This window comes from Formica exsecta, unplaced genomic scaffold (genome assembly GCF_003651465.1).
Source record: "Formica exsecta isolate Colony F162 unplaced genomic scaffold, ASM365146v1 scaffold826, whole genome shotgun sequence".
Taxonomy (NCBI): domain Eukaryota; kingdom Metazoa; phylum Arthropoda; class Insecta; order Hymenoptera; family Formicidae; genus Formica; species Formica exsecta.
In genome coordinates, this window is record NW_021853596.1 from 1,162,261 (window position 1) to 1,184,448 (window position 22,188).

A 22,188-nucleotide genomic window follows, 5' to 3' on the forward strand; every position below is an offset into this window, starting at 1 on the left:
TCGTTCCTTCCTTGCACTTTACATCCAATTTACGTTTGTCTTAATTCCGTGAGAGGCCAAATTTACGTATTAATCCTAGTATAATTTTCGTCTAGGTTCTCTTTGTTTTTTTTTATTGTTCTCATGGTAGATTGTGATCACGAGTTTACAAGAGAGAAGACAATCTTTTGTACGATTACGTGCGTCGTAACGATGATATTACTAGAAGAGCAGATACCTTTATAAGTACACGTACACACGTTACACACGTACGACCGTCGAGAAGAAAGCCCGCATCGAGAGGAGCTTCTCTTCGTCCGCGTCGTAAACAGCAAATTTTCCACTACTTTTACGTCCAGATGGCTCCTTTGATGGCGACGCGCGCGAATATCAGCGGCCGTATAGAGCATAACTTCGTTCGCGTTTGCGTTTCACTAGGTCGACCTTTCGACGACGCGGCGGATTGGCAAGTCCAGCTTCGCGAGACCGTTCCGATCGATGTTTGTTGAAATAGTAATCGTAATAAATCGATAAACAACATAATCGTTGTCCGAAAAATCTAACATTTATTGTTAATTAATTGCACCTACAATTTGATGTGAAAATAATAACCAAACACATCGCTATTATTAAACGTGATCGATTAAACCTAATCTGTTATTAAACAAACGCTGTTTTATTGATAGAACTGAAAAACCTTGCCAAATAAATTTATTCGTAGATATGAAAGAGAGAGAGAGAGAGAGAATCTGTTAAATGAAAATAGTCTGTCCTTAGCAAATACAGCGAGATTGTCATTACAGATGGCAGAAATAAAAATAAACTTGTTAAGATGAAATAATTTACAGATTCAGCAAATTCAAGATTCTTTTTTGCCCGATATAACAATTGACTAAAATTTTTTTTTTTCTGCGCATTATATTTAAATTGCTGAATTTAAGCTCCTATATGTACATATATATAATATATTTACTTCGAAATGGTATCAATGGGAGGATTTATTCATTTGTTGATTAAAAATAAAACATTTGTAATGAGGATAGTCGATTAAAAAATAAGGCGTGACTAAGCTCATTGTCAAAATAGATCGTCGATCGTGGCAAAATTTTCTTATCGCACATATTATGTCTTTATTCATCTATCGATATTTCAACGACGTTTTCAAGAGAATCCATTAATTACGAGAAAAAAGGAAGTTTTTAAATTATTAGTAGAAATCCGACGTATATACTTATCATCGTTGGCAAGAATTGTTCACAAAGATGAATGAAAATTCAGCCGCGAAGCAGGATGCGTCAGATCTTCCACTTTGCGGAATTGCTATCAGAGAATCAAAACGAGAGGAGCAGCGCGAGTAGTAACAGTGTCAAAATTCCGAGGTGGATTCTAACCGCGGTGGGAACAAGTCATTGAGACCTGAGGTCGTCGGGTCGATTGATCTTCCCGTCTTGTCGATAAATCGAAGAATGGAACTCATTTTCGTGCGGGCGACCAAAGAGAGCGAACCTTTCTCTGCAGCGATCAGCCTCTTTTCGCGGCCGATGGATACCGTAGTGAAAAGACTGGGAAACCTTAAAACGCGTTTTGATCCTTGAAAAGGACTCTTTTCCCTCTTGCGTGCGCTATTCTCTCGCTTCAAATTCAGAATATCCCCGTTGTTTCTCTATGTTTTGGGCTTAATGCATGACCTAAATATATACTCACAATAGACAGATATTTTATGCGATTTTTTTATCTGTAAAATAGAAATAATACATTAATTTCGCGAAACTTGTTTGTTCGACATGTATCGTATGGGCGATATTGAGATTCGTATATTTTTATATGTTTTATCGTGTCTCTTCTTAAATAATCGAGGAATATCACGATATTAACAATAAACTGATTTATAAATTCTTCGTGATAGAGCGACTTTGTTTACATATTTGGCGGAATGTGTAGTGGGGTATACTTCCTAACACAAAAATATCGAGAAGGGGAAAAGGACAATACCACGCGAAGAGACTTACTATTAAAAGATTATTATTATTCTATCAACGTTCATTAAGAAAGGTGTTAAAGTTCCATCTTGGCAGTCTTCGATAGTGATTCTATCGAATCCTCTCGATGAAAATTGCTTTTCCTCTCGATTATTTGGCCGTATAATTTTTGAGCGGATCGTAGTTTTCGCATTGTTGTCTTGTCACAAAATAGCAATGATTTAACGTCGGCGTTAATGCAATTAACATCGGGAGTGTCGTACAAAGCGTCGCGCGCGAACTTCTGTATTCTATTAATTAATGCGCGCGCGATCGTGATTAACTGTGTTTTCGCGAGTGAATGCAATAAAGGAGCAGCGAAAGATGAATAAGAGAGAAGAGACAGGCGCGAGTTTGATATTTAAAATATATTTCTTATAATTAATAACGTAATGTTTGTGGATATCTTAATGTGTGTCATAAAGAAACGTAAACTCAACGGAAAAAACTTTGATCAAAGGTATTAACGCACTATTTTTTTTTCGCTAAAACCAAAACGCAAGCGTAAGAGGAGATTGAAAGACGATACATCAGGAAGTCAAGAAGTGCTGAAAATAGTTTAGAGACCAATTACTATCGGAATTTTTACGAGCGATTTAACGCCGTTCGCTTTCGTTCGCTTCACGGTCATTGACCGACGAAGAGAGGAAAATGTTGAGAAAATAAAGAGAAAGAGATAGAAAAAGAGAAAGAGAAAGAGAGAGACAGAGCGTTTGGACTGCAGAGAACGAGGGAAAAAATTAGCTCGAAATTAGCTCGGGAAAGTCGTATCTCGTTATTTCCATGTGAACTCCCACTGCGGGATTTAGCGACGACTTAGAACTTGCTCGTAAAAAGGAAGAAAGATGGGGGATGTTTCCGCAACGTGGGTGTTATATAAGAGTTTAAAAAATATAACGCCGTCGATCGCTTCGCGCAAAAAAAAAAAAAAAAAAAAGATCTACAGTTTCGACGAGATTATCCTTAGAATCTGATAGAATTCGACGCAACGACGGACCATTTTCACCGTAGCATCGTGTACTAGAATGTTGAAAATTAAAAGAATTTTGTACATGTAACTATCGGTGCATATTTGAATGGTTGCGCTGATGAATCGATAATTTTCATGAATAATGAACGTTGGAAATTTTTTCTGTTAGACGTCAATGTCCTCTCGCAGGATAATTTAAAAATTTGTAAAATCAGCGACTTTCTATTACAATTCTCGAGCATATATTCCGAAACCAAACTCTGTTCAAGCTACGTGCGACAGTTTTTTTTCTGTATTTCTCATTTGCTTCGTTATACGTAATGTAAAAAACATGTTATTGGAGAAGAGATTCGTGGTGTAAAAAATTCATATATAATGTGACATAAAAATTTTATTCACTTGCCTCGCGATTAATGCGTAAAAACGATTTTCATACGACCGAATTATTATATCATCTACGAGAGAGAAAAGTAGGTGTATAGCGAAATAGAATCGTGCGAAAAAAATAGAAAATTGAAGTCCCCTTGTATTGCCATTTCCGCGTTTCATGCTCAACCGCCCGATTTTTTGCGGCACCGCGCCTCTTTATTTTCGCGCATTACTCTCTATCACTTTTATGTAGTTCAACCCGCATGGATTCATTTAAGCTTTGCGGACGAATCGAATATTTCCGTCATTTATGCCTCGTCTTGCACATTCGCTGATATCGTCGCGATCGTAACACGTTTATCGAGCGTTACACAGTTCGGGATAATGCAGGAGAATCAAGTTGAATTTTAAAGGACGTTCGCGTGTCTCGGCAAATGAACTCTTTTCTTCTTTCGGAATCTGATCGGCATGAGAAACCGAGCTCGGTTTGTCGCGCTCTTTCCCGCCAGACAATCATTTCCAATCTTCGATGAGAGCCAACCGCCTTTCTAATCGTTGGTCCAGCTCTTCTCCATTACTGTACGTTCTCTTTTGTTGGTCCTTTCCTTTCCGCCCTCCAAACAGATTTTATTCAGTTATTATCGGATAGAATCCGATTAGTGGAATGTAATAATCCTTTTAATCTTAAAGTTGCAACTAATATGCTTAAAAATCTTCATCCTACGTACATTTCTGGCGATGAAACGCTAAGTTTGATGAAATATAATACGCAACTCGCGAGGAAAATTGAAAAATAGGATTTTTAAAAAAAGAAAGAAATAAAAGTGCTATTTTTATTTAATGAAGACATATGTCGATATACGAAGCTTACTTATCTTTTCCGTGTCATCTTCAAACACATTTAAACATTTTTTCCCCCAACGTGACCAAAATTTCACATAAAAATAGTCAAAATAGGTTTTTCACAAATCAATCATATTTGCAATCTTTTTTAATGTTATACTGAGATAAATGTGTAAATTCTGTTATCTCTTTCGAGGTATCATTATGATCCCAATTGGATACGCACACACGTATCCACGCGAGAAAAATACGAAAGAAGCGAAGAACAGAGATAATGAGAAATAAGTCTTATATATTCCATATGACAAGTGTGTTTATTAAATAAAAATAGAAACTTTATTTCTTTCTCTAAAGCATACCTTGCTTTTTTGTAACATCTCTCGCGTATAATGTACGCGTCCAACGCATAGAGATTGTAAACGGAGCGCGTAATTGCGCCCAATGCCGAGGATCGACTATGCGACCTACGTCGGTTATGGGGAAGCCACGTCTATCCGTTGTCCCCGAGACTAGCCAGGATTCGATTAGAGCTTAAGTGGATTATAAACGACGTACTTGCAAATCAGTTCTGCCCGCCAATAATTAACTATCGGAAAGGAGAGTTCGCTTTAAGCCGTATACATCGCGCTTCGCGTTACTTCCTTGCTTGCTTACGCAAATCTCGTTTTCCTTTCACAACTCCCACAACGTGAATGTTAATCGATTATTTTTTTTTTTTTTTTACGGTACAACTAGACGAGTCGCCGACCGATGATTTTTAGTGACATCCTCAAGAAGTGCTGAAAATAGTTTAGAGACCAATTACTATCGGAATTTTTACGAGCGATTTAACGCCGTTCGCTTTCGTTCGCTTCACGGTCATTGACCGACGAAGAGAGGAAAATGTTGAGAAAATAAAGAGAAAGAGATAGAAAAAGAGAAAGAGAAAGAGAGAGACAGAGCGTTTGGACTGCAGAGAACGAGGGAAAAAATTAGCTCGAAATTAGCTCGGGAAAGTCGTATCTCGTTATTTCCATGTGAACTCCCACTGCGGGATTTAGCGACGACTTAGAACTTGCTCGTAAAAAGGAAGAAAGATGGGGGATGTTTCCGCAACGTGGGTGTTATATAAGAGTTTAAAAAATATAACGCCGTCGATCGCTTCGCGCAAAAAAAAAAAAAAAAGATACTAGAATTATTCAAATAATTTGTTTATCGATATCGTGTTGTTGCAACATTTATGAACCTTTATGTAGCGGGAGTTCTGGAGAAAACACGGGATCAGACGGCTATGAAAAACGGAAATGCGAGGGCGTCACGACAATCGCGTAGTGAATGTTTCATGAGAAATAAGGACAGTGCTGGCGTAATAAAATGTAAGCGTAACTCGGGCGAACAGGAATAGGAGATATATGTTAGATGTAGACGACGAGAAGAAATTAGCCTTGATCCCTAGGACTCTCGAGACGTGCTATTTCTATGCGGGCTTTCCGCATCGTGGCATCTCCAAGAAAGGCTAACCCCGTGCGAAACGGAAAACGGCCCATTAGTAAGTCGCGACTTATTCACTTGATGAAAAGATGCGGGCTTGTTCGATACTTGAAAATATAATGGGGAAAACGCACAGAGAGAGAGAGAGAGAGAGAGAGAGAGAGAGAAGATTATTAGCTGACATCCAACATTTCTGTTACCTTTTTCGAGATGTTATTATGACCCCGATTGGATACGCGTATCCACGCGAGAAAAATTTGAAAAGGATTTCTCTTTTGAAATCTGTTATAATTCTTCTCTGTTACAGTAGAGCTCGGTTATACGCGAGTTACAACGTTATTTGAAATGTCACGCGTGTTAACGAACTTCTTGCAATGACTCGCTATTCGAGTCAAAGCTTTGTGAAATTAGTAGCCTCTAGTCAGATACTCGTTAACATTGCTGTACAAAACGTATTAATCATTTCGCTCTTTCTCCGCTATTACGAAAGTATGTCAAGTACACTTCAAATTTCACACATGAACATAGATTAACAATCAACTTTGCGAGAAGCTATCGCAAATTACCTCGATTTCCGCATTCGGGGGAAATTACACACCGGCGTCTTATGAATTATTAATATCATATCACTGATGCTCCAGAAAAGTTGTCGCTTCTTTTTTTTTTTTTTACCATACAGCACGATTATGTTTTCGTTCGTATCGTATCTAGATTCAGCATTCTCGGGCGTGCAATCTGAATCCCTGCAAAAGTTCGGATAGCGAGCGAGGAATTAATTAAGAAAGAAAATATACGCGTAGATCGTTTCTTGCAAGAACTCGAGGCTCGAGGTAGAACTGAATTAACTTTTATCTGGGCAGGCTATTTTCGCAATGTATCTGGATTGTAAGTTGTGTCCGCCGAGAGAATATTCTGTGTTATATTTTAGATTTTGAAATGCATAAATAAGACATTAATCGAGAGAGAGAGAGAGAGAGAGAGAGAGAGAGAGAGAATGTCTCGTAAGAAATGAAACAAAGTCATAAAGCAGCAACTTCGAAACTCTTATCTGTTTGATATTTATAAGCAAGTACAGATTGGTGCATCCAACGCATATATTATGTAAAAATGAAGATTAGTTTAGTAGTAACGAAATATTCTCCTCGTACTTTCGTACATAATCTCTATCCTTTGATCAGTTAGAAACGAAACGCTCTTGCCCCGGCGCGAATGAGGTTAATCAGCTATCAGGTTTATCTGTGATACGTGACGCCTGCGATTAATTGCTTTCACAATTAATTGCAGCAGCTTCATCTGTTAATTATATGACCGAAATATCGCTGGAATATACAATCGCTTTTACAGCGGCTAGAGAGGCGACCGCGCTGCTGCCAGAAGTATGACGGAAACGTTTATCGCATCTGCGAGTAATCCGAAACCATTCCCCGTCATATAAAAGAGAAACAGTTTGCGCACATTTTCGTATTTTATTTTATTATTTTATTATTTTAGATATTTCTATGAAATATCTACGCGCGACCCGAGTTATACGATATTTAAAAGAGAAATAAATTTCGGATATATTCAAACACATGTGCACGGCTTTGCTTTGTGGCGTTCTAATGAAACGGGTATTATGTTTATCCCGTAAGCTTATTAACGTTTTTTATTCGACCTTTCTGTGCCGCGCTCATTTTATTCGTGTCGCGTGATTTTCCCCTCGCGCAAAACTCACGGTACTAATAAGCATAAATCATAAAACGCGACGCTCTTTAATCCCGCTTATCGGCTTATTCTTCGATGTTTTATGATACGGTACGTTAATAAATTAATTCGTAAATATGTAATAAGGAAATATATATACACACGCGCAACTATGGGGTAGGCACGAGTAGCGATACACAAAAGGGCTTAATCTGAGATGATTAAAAGTTAATCAGGGGAAGACGACCTCTCGCGAATAGGGCTCAACTATTGTTCGTCGTAATTTTGGAACAATCGCTACCATCGGCCCTTAATTATCCTCTAGTCACAGTGTAATCTTAGCGGAAACTTTATTGTAACAAAACTCGTTAACACCGATCATCCGAGATTCGTATGTACAAACTTCGTCATTGTATTACAGAGCGCGATAGATATTTATTTGTAGAGACTCGCTTATGCGTGCACGCACAATCGTTCTTCGTTTTGGCACGCTCTCCACGTGCGTTCCTAATATATGTGATCATTAATACACGTAATGGGGCTATATCGACGACGCACCGAATTACGTTTATTCGTGAGTAATAATGCGCAATACGAGTCACCTGCCTGTGATTAGTTAGGGTTACGATACGCCGTCGATTAATCGTCGGGCACGCGAAGCTGTGAGCGTTTATACATGTGTCGCAATTGATTTGCCTATACAATACATTAAAATCTCCGAGCACCGGTTTCGCTTGTTCCTTGAGATTTCGGAATTTAGCGTCGGGCAACCGCGAAATGTGCCTGTTGATATGTCGCGTGCGCACTGAGAAAAAAAAAGTTGTTAACTTGACTAAATGCGTTCAACTAATTATTATTTCTTTAATTGAAATGTTTAAGTATTTAAATTAAATACGACATATTAAATCTAACATGACGTATTTGACTTAAGTACTTAAATATTTCAATTAAAAAAATGATAATTAGTTGAACGCATTTAGTCAAGTTAACAACTTTTTTTTTCTCAGTGCGGTAAAGATACACATACAGAGAGTGCGTTTCCATAAACAAAATCAATATGTATATCCAGTATCCGAGATTTTTGAATATTAGACATAGTGGCGATATAGAACGACAAATATTGACAGTTCGACACTCCGTTTTGTCCTACGATCGAGCCGAGTCGAATCTCAAAGTCAATTACTCTACCCTCCTCATTTTTTCTCGTTCGTACGACACGTTCGCAGACGTTCGAATCTGCTAACGACGCCGGAGATCGTACCTCGTAATTTCAGGACAATCACTTCCATCATTCTAAATTCCACCCCCTTCTCCCACTCCTCTACCCCTCCCGCTATTCTCATAGCGTCAGCTCAGAGATCTCTGTCTCAACCACCCTCTTCTTCGCTCTCTACCACCTCACGAGCATTCGGTGTAGATCGTTGCTACTAGGTCGTGATCCCCTTGGAGTGTGTCTAGTTCTGTCGCAACGGATCTCGCGATTCGCCACCGCGGACAAGCCACGGATAAAGCCGGATGATCCGCGAGAAATCGAACGCGAAATGATAAAGGATTAATAAATAATTCGACGGCATACAAATGAGAGAGAAATATTATATCTTTGACTAGAAAAAAGAATTAAGTGCATTTTACTAACTCATCTATAAATTCATCTGTATTTATTTAATATACTTTATTGTAATAAACAAAAAAAAAGCTTTTTTTTTTCGCGCACGGAAAAAGAAGACTATCGCGCGCAAGTATTGTAATTCTCCTGAAAAGTTACGGTTTTGTATAATTCCAGTTGCAATATTTTCCAGTTGCCCGTTGTATTAAACGTCGCGTTGCAAAGAGAGACCTATATTTTTCGCTTTTAAAAATAGATATAGATAACGTACGAACACTATTTCTCGTCGCACACTCGAAGCGAAATTTTATTAATAATGATCGCGGAATTTTCACATGTTGACCAAATAAAGGAATAAGATTGAAATTATTTTTGTCGCTTTTGACGTTTCTCTATTTGTCATTTTTTTGCACGCGGATTTAGTCGATGCCATTCGCCATATGACACGTGTAAAATATTGGCTTAAAATATATATAGAGTATTTAAATTTACAAATATATTTTTATCGTACCCGTGCGGAACATTATAATGAATTTACAAGTGAACGCTTGCATTTTGCAATTGTTCTTTTTTTTTTACCAACTTTATTATTATTATTATTATTTTCTTTTGTGCATTCTTATGTTACACTAATTTCAAATTACTCCCGCGGGAGCGTATTCCGTTATATTTGTGAGGAGGAATTTATTTCGTATTCTAAAAAAGTAATATCCATCGCGGGGATTTATATATCCATGCCATTGGTGGTGTACAAAGTTGTTTCTTTATTGCCCGCGACAGGATTACGGCTGATCGTCGTGGGAGTCGTTTTTCCAAGAGATAGACATTCTGAGCGATCAGCACGTAGAAAATAAACTGAATTAGATAGCGTTTAATCTACGGGAAGTATTATTCGCGACGACATACGGTTGCACGCGTGGCTATCGTAACTCGCAATTCCGGGAACAATATCTAAAATTAAACGGTGTCCCGGAGTGAGAACATTGGCGAGAGAAGAGAGACTCGACGGGAGGGATGGCCACGACATCATCCGCAAGTTACCCGAGCCGTTTCCCTAATAACAATAGGACCGGCTAATAGTAGTTGCTATTTTTAAATCTTTCGCCGAGCATCAAATTGTCTCGGTCGATGTGCCGGTGATCCTCGACCGAGTAGCAGGAAGAAGCGAAGTAGACCTCGAGACGGGTGAGCGTTCCGTCGAGTACCAGGAGGACGATCCTGGAGAGAGGAAATTCGGAACGTAGAGGCCGAGTTGTCGAAAGAGCGAAAAAGAAAGAGGGGAAGAGAGGCGGGAGGTCGCGCGGGAGCTCTACTACCGTAGGGTCTTCCCCGCGAAAAGGGCCACCGACAAGGAGAGGAAAGAACAGACGAGCGGACAAGAGAGACAGACCGTAGAGAGATTCGCCAAGGTACGAGGAAGCGGCAGAAGCAGAGGTAGAGGTAGAGGTAGAGGCAGAGGCAGAGGCAGCAGCAGTGGCAGCGGCAGTGCCCGGGCATCAGGGCACGGTTACGATGGCGCAAGCGCCGCTAGATGTTCCTGGTGCGGGCTGCACAACGAAGAGGGAAATAGAAAGAGAGAGAGAGAGAGAGAGAGAGAGATCGCGAGAGCGAGGGAGAGAGTATCGGAGGGTGCCCGTAGGAAGTTTATCGGTGGCGAGTCGCGGGACGGAACGCGGAGCCGGGGGTGCTCAAGGGGGTGAACGGGAGGGACGGTTGGAGGAGGCACGAGCGTACTCCGTACTCCGAGGGTTTCCAGGCAGCAGTCTACGGCCCGGGACAGAGGGACCAGGACCAGGACTCGCGGCGAGAGAAGGGGTGCGAGAGCTTCGTCTCGTGTCGGATCGGAGTGTTCTTCGCGGATTCTCTGGCGCGCGCGTTCGTGACCTTGAGCCACGTCGATGCGTGCCGAGCCGACGTGCCTCCGTCGGCGTGTCACGCTCCGCGACACCGACGACGGTGCTGTCGGCTTATCCCACGGGAAGAGAGTGTCTCGCGGCCCGCGCGTCAACGCACGGAGATGAGCGGAGACGCTCGGCCGGGAGCTGCTCCGAGCACGTGCCAGGCGCGCGTAAGGCGCACCAGGCGACACCAGGTGCGCTAATCGTCGACCAATCGCGTGGTAAGAGAGTGGTTCGCGGGTCGCGGGTGATATAGGACATTGCATCCCGGGAGAATCGCGGGATCGGAGAATCGCGCGAGTGCGTCGCGTCTAACCGGGGGATTAGGAATGACGCTGCTGCAGGCCCGCGGCGCGAATGCCGCGCGTTCCAGGACGGTCCCCATGTTCGCAGCGCTTGCACCGCTTCTCATATTCGTCGGCTTTGACGGCGTCGTGCACGGCGTCGCGCGTTCCGCCTTTCATCAAGGTAAATTTGTCAAAGGGAGATTGGCGTCGTGGCACGCGAGTCGCTTTTCACTCTCCACCGAGTCGAGAGAGAGAGAGAGAGAGAGCTTGCCTCTATCTAACATTCCGATTTTGTTTCATTAACTCGAGCGATAATTAAATTTCTCGTCTAATTATCTTTGCTTGTAACGGAAAGTGACGAGTCCGGACGCGAAAATATAAGGAAGATTTTACCGCGCGTAAAAGTTGTATGACTTTTACCGCGCTTCCTTCAGATTTTGTCGAGTCGCAAAAGTTGAAAGAATTCACAACGGCAACTCGCTATTGTAGCCGACCATGCTACGAATTTCAAACATTTTCTCCGCATTTGCCGTCAATTTTCCATACAAACGGAAATAGACGAGATTTCACGCGGAAAATTCTCGCGATGAAGTTTATTGCAGTATTGTTTGCTCGCTCAAATTCGCTACCTATCCTTCGCATCTTCGCTGACTCGCGTGTTCTCGAAAGAAAAGCTTGTCCCGGCAACGTATACAGCATCTTCCTTTATCGAAGTAAATTTCGTTTCGTCCGCTTTACCAAATCGCGTTTCTCTCTTTCCGTTTTGTTTCGCGACTTTTAAAGTTTTCGAAAAATAAAATCCCGCACTCGCCAAGTTACGAATTTTTATAACGCTGGAAAGCGACGGAATTTTTTTCTCATTCATTTGCTCCCGGCTTAAATTGTCGTCATAAACCACGTGACAGGTACAAGTACGAAAGATGTAAAAGATCTTCTTTTTCGTCATATTTTCCATAATTGTATCAATCATGGTATTTGAAAATTTCTTTTAATTCTTTCATTCTATTCTTCGCGTCAAGTCAATCTCGAAAATATATTGAATGTAATTTGACCGTCGTAATTTTGCTGTTTTCTTTTTACAAAACTGGTTTGATTACAATTGGAATTTCCGACGCGTGTCATTTTTGGCGTACACATATCTCGCTATATTTATTGTTTATGTTATTATTGTCTAGTTTGCTATTGAAACGGGAGTATATTCAAAACGTAATCGAAATGATTGGCGATCATTGCGGAAACAATAATATCCATATCCATTTACAAAACATATACGTCGACATCTGCGTGACTCTATCCTACTATACACTATATATGCTATATAGAATCGCGTGTCTTTCAGTTAAGCGATCTGTATACGATCTATAGCACCCATAGGAATTTCAACGATATCGACACGATCTCTTTCCTCTTGTCAAAATGATCTAAATCATCACGACATAGATCATTTGATCGCGCTTTTAACGGAAGTTTGGATAGGCAAATCCGATGTCGGGACGGGAGTTATTACAAGGTGGTGCGTCGTAAGGGATTTTGTTCAAGGATTTGCATCGATTTGCTTGCCGGTGGAAACTTAGGGAATTAATTGCGTGGCATACCTATAGCTTTAACCGCGGCCGAAGTCGTTAAGTCCACCGTAAGTAGATTTCGCGGTAAAGGTCGCTTCAAGAAGGTCATTTTGCAATAATGTCGGTCCATTTTTTAAACGTCTCTTTCTATCTCTTTTTCTTAAGCGCATACATATATCATACGATAATACATATATCGTGCGATGTTTCACGTGTTTCAGATCGCGCCTATATACGGTGATCGAGTCTTAAGAATAAAGTGCGTACGGTAATGCGTATCGACAAGTGGAAAGTGCGAAGATCACTTTTTGACAGCTCATCGATAAACGTCTATCGTTGCTCGCGCGACAGTTTTTCGATGATCCCGCGAGTGAAATCGAGTAAACGCGCTCCGTCTTCTCGCATCTTCCTTCCCTGCTGCTCTCCATCGCACTACAACGGTTTTACGCTTATCGGCACGCTTTACCGTTCCGCTTCGTTGAATTAACCCGTCTACATTCGCGTTCCATCGATGTACGTACACACGATGCGCGTATCGCGCAACACGTTGCGTTAAAATGGATAACACCCGTATATGTTAACCGTAATAGGTCTGTGAAGGATAAGCGTAAAGAACGTTTACGACATATGTATATATATCACGTCGGGTACACTCGCGTGAATGTGCGCGAAATGCGATGTGTGTCTGTAAAAATGCGACGAAACGACCTTCCCTATAAAACCGTGTGACGGATGAGTAACGACGTTTACATTGTTAGCGGGGCTAGCGCGAAAGGCGAAATTCTAGCGCGAAATTTGTCAAAATTGCAAACACGTTCGTTAGCGTCACCGGAGGGACATCGAAAGCTAAAGAAGAGGGATGGTGGAAGAGGGGGGGGGGGGGAGAACTGAAAAACGCCGCTGTCGTTAAATTAAATGAAAATCTAACCGAGAGAATCAACTTAACGAACCGTTTAAACGCGTAAGGTCAACTTTTACGTGAAAGAGAAAAAGCCGAAATGTATCCCCCTCGAGGCGCGATCGTTCGACTCTTCGCCGTTTAACCTTCTCTCCCACAAAAAGTCATTCCTGGTAGTTACACTTTTTACTAGCATAAGACGTATCATGTGGCACTGCTAACTATATTTTACAGAGTCCGTATTCACCTTCTATTTCTTTTTTTTGCGTGTCCTATACATTGATGACAAGAGAGAGTCAGGTATAATTTCTTTCTCTCTTTCTCTCTCTATAATATACATATATTTAATTAATTTTATCAATTTTTATTTATATACCATCTATCGCGTGTATAGTTATATTTTTAAACGTAATGGGGTCCATCATGATGATTTTAAAAATTATTCAGTCATATATTTTGTCAATATACATACATATATCTCAAATATCGGCTTAAAAACGATGAAAAATATGAAATTTTCCATTTTACAAATTTCGAGTTACTTCTGACGAAAGGGATTGTGTTTTTAGCATATCGATCGCTCACACGATATAATAGGAATGTTACATACCAGAAAATACTGTATTTGACATCTCTATTTAATTCGCTATGATATTTCAAGTATTATCGTATAGTTAGTGGAAACATCTCGAATCAATCAGCTGTGAAATAATGATGTACTTAACGATGTCTCGCAAAGTAGCGAGGTTTCCTTAATATGATTTTGCGTCGTATAAAAATAATTATTAATTTTTCCAATTAAATAGAAATGCGGAGAGTTTAAATCTCTCCTCCTCGTCCTTTCCTTTATATGTGCACTCGTGCTTGATGAATTAATATTGTTATTTCCTTATACGATTAATAATTTAGTGGCGCAGTCTATTATACATAATAATATATAATTACTCGAGGAAACATCATTAAATAAGTAATTAAATTATTTTTTTAATATAATTTGTTTTATACATTTAAATATTACATTTAATTAGACGCGAGTAAAGATTTCCAATATTATTGCATATCGAAATGTGTCACTAACGCGTATATTTAAAATAATGTTATCAGACATTGATGTTACGCTTTCTTTAAATATGCAAACCGAGAATTGTTCAAAATTGTTTCGTAGGACGTTTTATCTGTTTATCCGGTTAGAAAAAATTCTCTCGATCTCTCCGAGATCGTTTTACGCGAGCTTTATTGCTTGAATTTATTCGTTGCCCACGCAGGCACGCACGGCGGCTTGACGGTGGCGCGGTGCGTTCTTTTTTTTTCCGCAGTCATCGCCTTGATATACGAGAAAACTTTTTGTCGCTGGTACCCGCGCTTTTACACGTACCGTCACGTGCACTTTAGCGGGCACTTTAGCGCCCCAACTGACACGTGGATTCTTTATCCCTCTTGAAGAAATCATAAATATAGAAAATTTCAATGGGAAACCCGAAATAACGAATAAGCGAATTGATCCGAGTAAAGGGAAGTGTAACAGCATATTTGCATCATCGATTGTCTTATTAAAACTCGGGGAAGGAAGAGAGAGAGAGGGTTGCGCCTCTCTAACCGTTATAAAGACGTAGCCCCTGTTTTAAAATTATGTCCCCGAGGAGAAACTCCGATACGCGAAGCCGGTTGGATAGATACGGAGGAGTCGCGCGCGCAGGAAATGGAGATACGACCTAGGAAATCGCATCGAGCACGACCTACTTCGAGAAACAGCCGGAATTCAGGATTCCGTTATTAAGAAAACTTCGACGCCCTCGGCCGGGTATGAATTTTGCAACCGCTGGAGCACGACGACGGAACTGGCGTAGAGAGCAACTGCCAGATCTATTTCCGCCAGCGCGCGTCGCGCCTTGTCCCGGCCGCTCGATCGATCGATTATTTTTCTCGTACAGCGAATAAAATAATTAAAATTATTGATACACCGGTATACGAGAATGTGGGCATCTCTTCGTCGAGACTCGCGGGACAACGAGAACATTTTTACGTAGACGTATATTTCGATACTCTCGAGAAATTCTATTATGATCTGTATACACACATCTTGTGTAAATATAAAGTATGTGATGTGAATAATCTCTTGCATAAAAAGTTCGAGCATCGAGTGACAAAGAGAGCTGATGTAATACTCTGCTGAATGCAAGAACGAAAGACCTAGTTTCAGCATGCGATTTAAATAATATACGGTTGTTGATAAATTTATTATAGCCGAGGACGGGAATAATTAACGCCACGCTACGTAGAAGGTACGCGAAACGTTAATTAGCTGTACCGCGCGAAATACACATACAAAATGCAAAATAATAACGACGAAACGCGGTTGCGACGCGAAAAAGAAGAATAAAATGTTACAATATTATTATGTAGTCTGACGTTAAAATCTCTCCGAGTGTCGTGTCACGTTGCCTAATTGCATTGATAAAAATAAACATTCACGGCGCTGATTAACAACTCCGGCTGGGGTGGACGATCGTAATCCAATTTGACAAATGAGGATGCGATATGGTGTATAAGCGTTAATTCTTTTTCTTTTCAAAGGCATTGTAAAACGGTACGAGGGAGAGACAAACCATAGTAATTACATGTCGTACGGTAAACACGCATAAAGTGTGACATTTTAGCGGAATATATGGTAATAACAGTGTATTCAAATGCCCAATTATGTCTAGATTCGGTAATGTCAACGAGCAAAGCGGTAAAATAAGGCACAGTTACCGCACATTTATCTCCGGCGAATTCTTGTTGCTTTGCATGTAAATTGAACGGCATGTTACTTCTCCATTGTAATCGAAAATGTCTTCTTATATGCATGTATGTACATATCGAACACAATGTATTTCGCACAATTGCGAAAAAATTTATCGAATATACGGAGTATATTCTTTTATCGACAAAGAAATTATTTTCCGTCAATTTTCCATTCTGTCATTTCGGAGAGCTTTTCGAGAGAACAATATTTGCTTAAACATTCAGAAAGTTCATCGCGAGTTAATTTCGCGAGAGATAAGCATTTAAATTCGTTGTCGCTAATGTCAATTTTCATTAAGAACCCGAACATATATAATACACAATCAAGAGAGATTTTCACTTATTGTTAATATAATTAATTTTCTCAAAGTTAGGGGGAGAGAACTGAAAAACGCCGCTGTCGTTAAATTAAATGAAAATCTAACCGAGAGAATCAACTTAACGAACCGTTTAAACGCGTAAGGTCAACTTTTACGTGAAAGAGAAAAAGCCGAAATGTATCCCCCTCGAGGCGCGATCGTTCGACTCTTCGCCGTTTAACCTTCTCTCCCACAAAAAGTCATTCCTGGTAGTTACACTTTTTACTAGCATAAGACGTATCATGTGGCACTGCTAACTATATTTTACAGAGTCCGTATTCACCTTCTATTTCTTTTTTTTGCGTGTCCTATACATTGATGACAAGAGAGAGTCAGGTATAATTTCTTTCTCTCTTTCTCTCTCTATAATATACATATATTTAATTAATTTTATCAATTTTTATTTATATACCATCTATCGCGTGTATAGTTATATTTTTAAACGTAATGGGGTCCATCATGATGATTTTAAAAATTATTCAGTCATATATTTTGTCAATATACATACATATATCTCAAATATCGGCTTAAAAACGATGAAAAATATGAAATTTTCCATTTTACAAATTTCGAGTTACTTCTGACGAAAGGGATTGTGTTTTTAGCATATCGATCGCTCACACGATATAATAGGAATGTTACATACCAGAAAATACTGTATTTGACATCTCTATTTAATTCGCTATGATATTTCAAGTATTATCGTATAGTTAGTGGAAACATCTCGAATCAATCAGCTGTGAAATAATGATGTACTTAACGATGTCTCGCAAAGTAGCGAGGTTTCCTTAATATGATTTTGCGTCGTATAAAAATAATTATTAATTTTTCCAATTAAATAGAAATGCGGAGAGTTTAAATCTCTCCTCCTCGTCCTTTCCTTTATATGTGCACTCGTGCTTGATGAATTAATATTGTTATTTCCTTATACGATTAATAATTTAGTGGCGCAGTCTATTATACATAATAATATATAATTACTCGAGGAAACATCATTAAATAAGTAATTAAATTATTTTTTTAATATAATTTGTTTTATACATTTAAATATTACATTTAATTAGACGCGAGTAAAGATTTCCAATATTATTGCATATCGAAATGTGTCACTAACGCGTATATTTAAAATAATGTTATCAGACATTGATGTTACGCTTTCTTTAAATATGCAAACCGAGAATTGTTCAAAATTGTTTCGTAGGACGTTTTATCTGTTTATCCGGTTAGAAAAAATTCTCTCGATCTCTCCGAGATCGTTTTACGCGAGCTTTATTGCTTGAATTTATTCGTTGCCCACGCAGGCACGCACGGCGGCTTGACGGTGGCGCGGTGCGTTCTTTTTTTTTCCGCAGTCATCGCCTTGATATACGAGAAAACTTTTTGTCGCTGGTACCCGCGCTTTTACACGTACCGTCACGTGCACTTTAGCGGGCACTTTAGCGCCCCAACTGACACGTGGATTCTTTATCCCTCTTGAAGAAATCATAAATATAGAAAATTTCAATGGGAAACCCGAAATAACGAATAAGCGAATTGATCCGAGTAAAGGGAAGTGTAACAGCATATTTGCATCATCGATTGTCTTATTAAAACTCGGGGAAGGAAGAGAGAGAGAGGGTTGCGCCTCTCTAACCGTTATAAAGACGTAGCCCCTGTTTTAAAATTATGTCCCCGAGGAGAAACTCCGATACGCGAAGCCGGTTGGATAGATACGGAGGAGTCGCGCGCGCAGGAAATGGAGATACGACCTAGGAAATCGCATCGAGCACGACCTACTTCGAGAAACAGCCGGAATTCAGGATTCCGTTATTAAGAAAACTTCGACGCCCTCGGCCGGGTATGAATTTTGCAACCGCTGGAGCACGACGACGGAACTGGCGTAGAGAGCAACTGCCAGATCTATTTCCGCCAGCGCGCGTCGCGCCTTGTCCCGGCCGCTCGATCGATCGATTATTTTTCTCGTACAGCGAATAAAATAATTAAAATTATTGATACACCGGTATACGAGAATGTGGGCATCTCTTCGTCGAGACTCGCGGGACAACGAGAACATTTTTACGTAGACGTATATTTCGATACTCTCGAGAAATTCTATTATGATCTGTATACACACATCTTGTGTAAATATAAAGTATGTGATGTGAATAATCTCTTGCATGTGAAAAAAAAAAAAAATCTATGCATAAAAAGTTCGAGCATCGAGTGACAAAGAGAGCTGATGTAATACTCTGCTGAATGCAAGAACGAAAGACCTAGTTTCAGCATGCGATTTAAATAATATACGGTTGTTGATAAATTTATTATAGCCGAGGACGGGAATAATTAACGCCACGCTACGTAGAAGGTACGCGAAACGTTAATTAGCTGTACCGCGCGAAATACACATACAAAATGCAAAATAATAACGACGAAACGCGGTTGCGACGCGAAAAAGAAGAATAAAATGTTACAATATTATTATGTAGTCTGACGTTAAAATCTCTCCGAGTGTCGTGTCACGTTGCCTAATTGCATTGATAAAAATAAACATTCACGGCGCTGATTAACAACTCCGGCTGGGGTGGACGATCGTAATCCAATTTGACAAATGAGGATGCGATATGGTGTATAAGCGTTAATTCTTTTTCTTTTCAAAGGCATTGTAAAACGGTACGAGGGAGAGACAAACCATAGTAATTACATGTCGTACGGTAAACACGCATAAAGTGTGACATTTTAGCGGAATATATGGTAATAACAGTGTATTCAAATGCCCAATTATGTCTAGATTCGGTAATGTCAACGAGCAAAGCGGTAAAATAAGGCACAGTTACCGCACATTTATCTCCGGCGAATTCTTGTTGCTTTGCATGTAAATTGAACGGCATGTTACTTCTCCATTGTAATCGAAAATGTCTTCTTATATGCATGTATGTACATATCGAACACAATGTATTTCGCACAATTGCGAAAAAATTTATCGAATATACGGAGTATATTCTTTTATCGACAAAGAAATTATTTTCCGTCAATTTTCCATTCTGTCATTTCGGAGAGCTTTTCGAGAGAACAATATTTGCTTAAACATTCAGAAAGTTCATCGCGAGTTAATTTCGCGAGAGATAAGCATTTAAATTCGTTGTCGCTAATGTCAATTTTCATTAAGAACCCGAACATATATAATACACAATCAAGAGAGATTTTCACTTATTGTTAATATAATTAATTTTCTCAAAGTTATTTGGCAATATTTAAATCTACAAAGTTCTAAAATCACGGCGTATATTGATTCTTTGTGCCTTGTCTTAATATATATTGTTAAATATGGCAGCGAAACGCGTCAACTGATATTGAGATAAATGTAAAATCACTAATTCAGCATTCAGACAGAGAGCAACGGCGATAATTTAGAAACAAATAATGTCACACGCTTTCGTCTCTTTAAAATGTGAAAAATAATAAAAAGTCTTTCTATATTAATTTGAAAGATACATTTTCTCTCAAAGAATCATTATAACGAGAAGTTGTCGTATTGCCGGAAAGAACGAATCTCTCTTTCCAAATCCCATCGAAGAGTCGAGCTAATCTAAAATGGCGAAGCCATTGTGACGAATATCCCCGCGAGCATAACGATCAAGAGACTGTTGCACGTCGCCCCCGTAGATCTCGGTGTATCGCGAGTAACCTATTCGAAATAAAAAAAAAAAAAAAATATTAATAAAAAAAAAAAAAATAAAATCTCTGACAGTTTTCCTTCGGTGCAAAAAATAATAATAAAAAAAAAAGAATAGACTCCGTCAATCGAAACGCTCCACAAATCTCGATTGCAATTTTTCTCTCCGTTTCCGCAAAAATCTCGTTTCGCAGCCATGAACAAACAGCGAGTCCCCCCCTCATCGATCAGTACATATATTTTCGTTTTGAAGCCGCGCGGTGAGGATACATTTGGGAACGGGATAGAGAGAAAAGTGAGGGAGGAGAATGGGCAGGAGAAGAAAAAAAAATTGGTTCGAGTCTGTTTCGCGCGCGGTACAATTTTCCGGTTCGATGTGAGGATCGAATGTGATGTGATGTTTCGTCCTATGTGCACCAACGTTTCGTTTTTCTCTTCTCCTCCTCCTCCTCTTCCTCCTCTGCCGTCGACGCAACAATCACGGCGCTGACTGATTTGGGTTACATCGCGACAGCAATTCCCGGAGACTCGAAAATCCTGCCGCAATTATAACAATGTTATTGTCATCTTTCCCCCCCCCCCCCCCCGCGATAGAGAGAAATATTTGCGTTTATTTGCTTTATTACGTGTCGCGAATTCTCGCAAAGTCAATTCATTCCCGGGAATCTTGCTTCTCCGTCTAGTGATACATCCTACCCGCGCGCCTTTATATTACACGATATATTATTGCAGATGCGTATTTGAGGGCGGAGAACTCGCCCTTATGAGAATAACCGCAAAATTAATTTCGCGTCCCGTGAGTTTAGCGAAAACGTTTGAAGGAGCGACTTGAATTACAGGCTCATCTTCGGGAGTAACGTTCAAATTAATTTTCCTATTACCTATCTCGTTACCTGACGCGTTAATAATCTCTTCTCTCTCAACTCGTATAGTTATACGTATATAATCTTGTTTCTTTTATCAAAATTGAATGTGTAAATACAATAATGGGATTTATTTTCACGCGAGTTATTCGGTATATATATATATACATGTATGTATATATCATACAGAGTCGGGGCGCATTCCGGAAAAAGGAAATGGTACGTCTGAAAATGCAGGGTTTTTCGTAGCAACGTGCTTTTCGCTGCATACGGGGCGAACAATGCGGAAGAGCCGGTTGAGCCGGGAAGAAGTTGAAATACGAGACAGGTGGTCGCCCCTATCAGATGCTCCCGTGCTCTACGGTAAGCCCTCGATGTCTACACCAGGACCCGTCTAATTCCTTCCTGAGAGATTCCCCGATACGGCATAAGACTCGACCACGCGAACGAGTTAATGGAAAGAACCGTTCCTCTTCGCTTTTCGCGCATCTCTCTCCAACCTTTGTCCGCGCGCGCGCGCGTGTTTGTATTATATTTGTTTATTCTTTCGTTATAATATTATACTTGTTTACGTTGCGAGAAAGATCGTACGATTTAATTTCATATCAAAAGATCTCTCATCGCGCGCTCAGTCGGGCCAGCGATGGAAAGGAAAGATTATCCTGCGGGACAAAAGGATTTCTCGTTAGATAGCCTCTCTAACCGTTTAGCTAAACTCTCGTGACATCTCGGGCTTAAAATCCCGTCGGGCTGCTTGTCACTTCACCGTCACCGTCGTCGTCTACGTCTCTCTGTTTTCGCTCCCTGTTACCTACGTTTGTCACACATTCCATTTCGGTAATTGAGAAATCCTCCGAGTAACCCTTTGTCCCTCTCCCCTCCGCGAATTTTACTATCCGGATTTACGTTCGTTTCGACTTTCATAATGTATTGTCACGCGGCTC

General features: G+C 40.0%; 1 protein-coding gene across 3 annotated transcripts in view; it reads left to right on the forward strand.

Moving 5' to 3' along the window:
- The first annotated feature begins 10,890 nt into the window (after nucleotides 1-10,890).
- Nucleotides 10,891-22,188, forward strand: part of LOC115244651 (lachesin-like) — a 29,847-nt gene continuing 18,549 nt past the window's right edge. For 2 of the 3 annotated variants that reach the window (XM_029822480.1, XM_029822479.1), the window contains exon 1: nucleotides 10,891-11,304. In XM_029822480.1, the coding sequence (XP_029678340.1) occupies nucleotides 11,194-11,304 (111 nt within the window). In that variant the 5' untranslated portion in view covers nucleotides 10,891-11,193. Of the gene's footprint in view, nucleotides 11,305-21,433; nucleotides 21,608-22,188 lie in introns of all 3 variants that reach the window. The other variant, XM_029822478.1, reaches the window with a different exon arrangement.